This window comes from Adiantum capillus-veneris, chromosome 14 (genome assembly GCF_014529385.1).
Source record: "Adiantum capillus-veneris isolate H3 chromosome 14, ASM1452938v2, whole genome shotgun sequence".
NCBI classification, from domain to species: Eukaryota; Viridiplantae; Streptophyta; class Polypodiopsida; order Polypodiales; family Pteridaceae; genus Adiantum; species Adiantum capillus-veneris.
The window spans coordinates 44939253-44943273 of record NC_140944.1 but is presented as its reverse complement, the minus strand read 5'-3'; the positions used below and the strand labels follow the sequence as shown (position 1 = coordinate 44943273).

Genomic DNA, 4021 nt, shown 5'->3' with positions numbered 1-4021 from the left:
AGGGCCTCGAGAGTGGAAACGATGCCCCCATCAGGTGAAATTGTGCTACTTAATGAGCCTCTAGTGATGATGATGGAAATAAAGGTTGCGAGTAGATTACAACATGTGAAGCAGCCAATGAAAATGCTTAAGCCTGCAATTGATGATGAGAGAAAGATGGAGGAACTAAGGGAGCTAATGGCGGCTGATTATGCAGGTAGAGTGGGCGATGATGAAGCAATAGTTATAAGAGTTTATACCGACAAGTTGGCAATTCTACAGCACATCAGCAGCCCGATGTCGGGGGTAGCTTTGCCTCAAAGGGACAACTCCTGTGATAGCGTGGGGTGGGAGGCTCTCTGGAATGCGTGGTAGTGGAGGAGACAGTCGGCAGATGAAAGATGATCACCCACTCAATGAGGCCTTGCTGTAGACGATGATGCTTCAATCTTCCAAATGATGACGAGTGGTTGTTGGCTTTCATGTAGAAAAGTCAAGGGGGTTGCGGCCATCGATACTTTCAATGAATGCCTAGAATAATGGCAAGTGGGGCAAATTGGGGATGACGATGGACATACCAACGTGCTCTGGATGTCGAGCAAGCAAGAATGACCTCTCAACAAGAGCTAGCTTAGTTGGTAGAGCAAGAGCCCCTTTTGTCAAAGGTCTTGTGTTCAAACCCCCTTGACAGCTCGTATGACATGTAGCCCTTAGGGGCTGTTCCCCTAGTCCAAATGATGGATTGGCCACCCTAACCCGGCTGGGATGACTCACCTTAAGAGTCGGATTGCCTCCACCTACGGGGGTTGGGTGTGTGTGTTGTAATTTCAAAGTTCTACTCTCTCAAAAAAAAAAAAAAAAAAAAAAGCAAGAATGACCTTCCCCTTTGAATTATTAGATTCACTAAAATACAAAACGCCCTCTTTAAGAGTGGCTCCACAACACACATAAAACCCTTTTGTGATCCACCACACATACACACAAGAAGAAAAAAACCAAGAGCTCTAATCAAGGCCGTTGAACAATCATAAGAAAACTTAAAATTAGACGAATTTGATCAGATAATTGAAGGCCCGTAGGGGCTCTACAAAAGCGTCTTGGAAAGCACTTCACTCATACACAACTTGTTAAATGCAATGCAGGCTAACATGAGAGTTATGATGTAGCAAAGTTAGCAAAAAAAAGGCACAATAAGATGCAAACTAATTGAAAAATGCGCTCATCAAGAAAAAAACACACACGCAATAATGAAATTCCACTAATCACAATGCCATTAATTGAAAATTCTAACACCAGAGAAATTAATAGGCCTAGGTACAAAACCGTCGGCTTTGATATGACTTGTTGGAATTTGAGAGCTCTACTCGGAGTGCCATTAATGGTTTAGGCTATGGTGGATGAAGCCTTAAGCTCACCATAATGATTAAGTTAGGGTTAGAACTATACTAATTAGCGTTAGGGTTATGCCAAGGGCAAGAGCATAAAGAGAAAGAGTATAGACACAATTGATAGAAATCAAAAGTGTAGTGATTCTGTCATAAAATATAATATCTAGCTTTACCAAATGATTTTCTCATATTAAATTGATCATTTAATATAGGAAGATAAAAGGGGAACAAGAGTTAGGATATAGATATGTGCTTCTAGACCTATCTCAACAGAGGACCAAAAGGAGAAATGGTTGCATCTCAATGGGGGTCCAAAAGGAGACGGTCTACCAAAGAGCAATGTGCAATAAGTGCTTCTAGATTTACCTCAGTAAGGGACCAAGAGGAGAGATGGTTACATTTCAATAGGGGTCCAAAAGGAGGTAGTCTATCAAAGAGTAATGTGCATCTAATGGATCTTAAATGACCTTAGGGTTAGCTTCATTAAATACCTCCAAAAGTTAGTGCTAGAAAGTCCTTTGACCTTACGCAAGCTATGGCTAACCTCGAGGTGGAAATCCTACCCAAGCACCATCTCAAACAGGAAGCTCCTTGAGTACTTTTTTAACTTTATGAACTGCACCATATTTAGCATACATCTCGACCAAGGCAGTGCCAAGCAAAGACATTTTCTTTCAAACAACACTTCGCTAACAATATCATTGTGAATTATTTTGCCCCTATCAACATCTTTTATAATGCCACATGCCTTCAAGGTACAAGTGTATGCTATTGCATTTGAAGAGATGCCCTCTCTCTGCATCTGCTGAAAATACCCCAGAGCTTCCTAACACTGATCCCGTTGGAAATATGTTGAAATCAATGCACTCTATAAGACCACATTGCAGATAGGAACCTTGTCGAGGACTAGCTGTGTTCTAAGAAGTGCACCACACTTGACATACATAATGTCCATCCTGCAATCAATGCACTCCATGAGACAACATTGCAGACAGAAAGCCCTTCAAGGACTTGTTGCACTATGAGAAGTGCACCACCCTCTCTTTGCATCTATTGAAGATATCCAAGAGATTCCTTAACCTGACCCTATTGGACATATCCCACAATCAATGCCCTCCATGAGACAAAAATTCTTGAGAAACAATTGCAGATTTGAAGCTCGATCAAGAATTGTTGTGCTCTAAGAAGTGCAATGAACTTTGCATACATAGTGACTAACGAGTTGCCTAAGTATGTGATCTTTTCAAGCAATTGACTATCACGAATATCAACATACATCCTACACCCTTCAAGATGCAGGTGTATGTGATTGCATCTTGGGAGACACCCTTGATTAGCATCCATCAAAAATAGCCTAGAGCTTCTTCGCACTATCTAAGCTCGGTATAATCCGCAATTAGTGCATTCCAGGGGATGACATCCAAGAATGAAAGCTCCCCTAGCAAATTTTCAGCTTTATGGAGTGCACCACCTTTCTCATACACGTCGACCAAGGCATTGCCAAACACCTTTCAACAATCCCTTAGCTAACAATATCATCGTGCTTTCTTTTTTCCATATCAGAGTCTTATGCCATCAAGGTGCAAATGTACGTGGTTGCATTTGAGAGATGTCCCCTCTTTGCATCTACTGAAAACAACCCACAGCTTCCTCACCCTAACACACCCTTGCCTTCAACATGCAAGCGCATGTGATTGCATCTGGGGAGACACCCTCACTTCCCATTTGCCGCAAACAACCCAGAACATCACATTTGGCATACATGTCAACCAAGACAATGCTAAGCGCGAACATTGTATACATAGTGACTAACGTGTTTCCTAAGTATGTGTTCTTTTCAAGTAACCTACTATCACGAATTTCAGCATGTATCCTACTGCCTTTGAACAAATCCTTCTTCTTAGCACATTTTTAAGTGAGCTCACAAAAGAAATACTTCTTCTCTTCCTCTCCATGTTTGCTTGTTAGTAGATATTGCTTCTCTCTCTCTCTCTCTCTCTCTCTCTCTCTCTCTCTCTCTCTCTCTCTCTCTCTCTCTCTCTCTCTCTCTCTTTGAGTGGCTCCCCTCATAAGCATGATTTCTCTTGGCCTTGTTGAACATATTCTACAATCAGCACACTCCATGAGACAAATTTTTCAACAGGAACCTCCTCGCTTCGCATCCGCCAAAAACAGCCTAGCACTTCGTGGCTCTGCATTCGAATAGACATGATCCCAGACAAGGAGCTCCTCAATAACTTTTGTGCTTTATGAAGTGCATCACAATTGTCATATTTGTCGACCAACTTTTTGTGTTGAATGAAGTGCAATACATTTGGCATACATGTCGACCGAGGTAGTGCCAAGCACGGCGTTTTCTTTCAAAAACACTTGACTAACACTATTATCGTGAATTGTTTTGCCCATATTAGCATTTTGTGTAATTCCACATGCCTTCAAGGTGCAAGTGTACATCATTGCATTGGAGAGATGCCCTCTCTCTGCATCTATTGAAAACAGCCCAGAGCTTCATGACCCTGACCCTATTTGACATATTGTGCAATTAGCTCAATGAGACAACATTGCGGACAAGAACATTCTTGCTATGCATGCACCAAAAGTGTACTCCATTGCATTTGGAGAGATGTCCTCTCTCTACATCTATTGAAAGTAGC

General features: G+C 41.8%; 1 protein-coding gene across 1 annotated transcript; it reads right to left on the bottom strand.

Moving 5' to 3' along the window:
• Positions 1-2737: 2737 nt before the first annotated feature.
• LOC147442306 (pentatricopeptide repeat-containing protein At4g18520, chloroplastic-like) lies at positions 2738-3773 on the bottom strand. The gene is made up of 4 exons (XM_086529356.1): positions 3654-3773; positions 3476-3559; positions 3033-3263; positions 2738-2875 (listed from the first exon to the last, which is right to left on the bottom strand). The coding sequence occupies exons 1-4, from the start codon at positions 3771-3773 to the stop codon at positions 2738-2740; spliced, it is 573 nt and encodes a 190-aa protein (XP_086385482.1).
• Positions 3774-4021: the final 248 nt, after the last annotated feature.

Excerpts from the sequence above, each read along its gene's own strand:
- LOC147442306 (XM_086529356.1), bottom strand. The coding sequence starts at position 3,773 with ATGGGCAAAACAATTCACGATAATAGTGTTAGTCAAGTGTTTTTGAAA. Across the intron at positions 3,264-3,475 it reads TCTCATGGAGTGTGCTGATT|AAGGATTTGTTCAAAGGCAG; the intron begins GTAGAATATGTT and ends TGTGCTAAGAAG. Across the intron at positions 2,876-3,032 it reads CTTGCATGTTGAAGGCAAGG|GTGTTTGGCAATGCCTTGGT; the intron begins GTGTGTTAGGGT and ends GATTGTTGAAAG.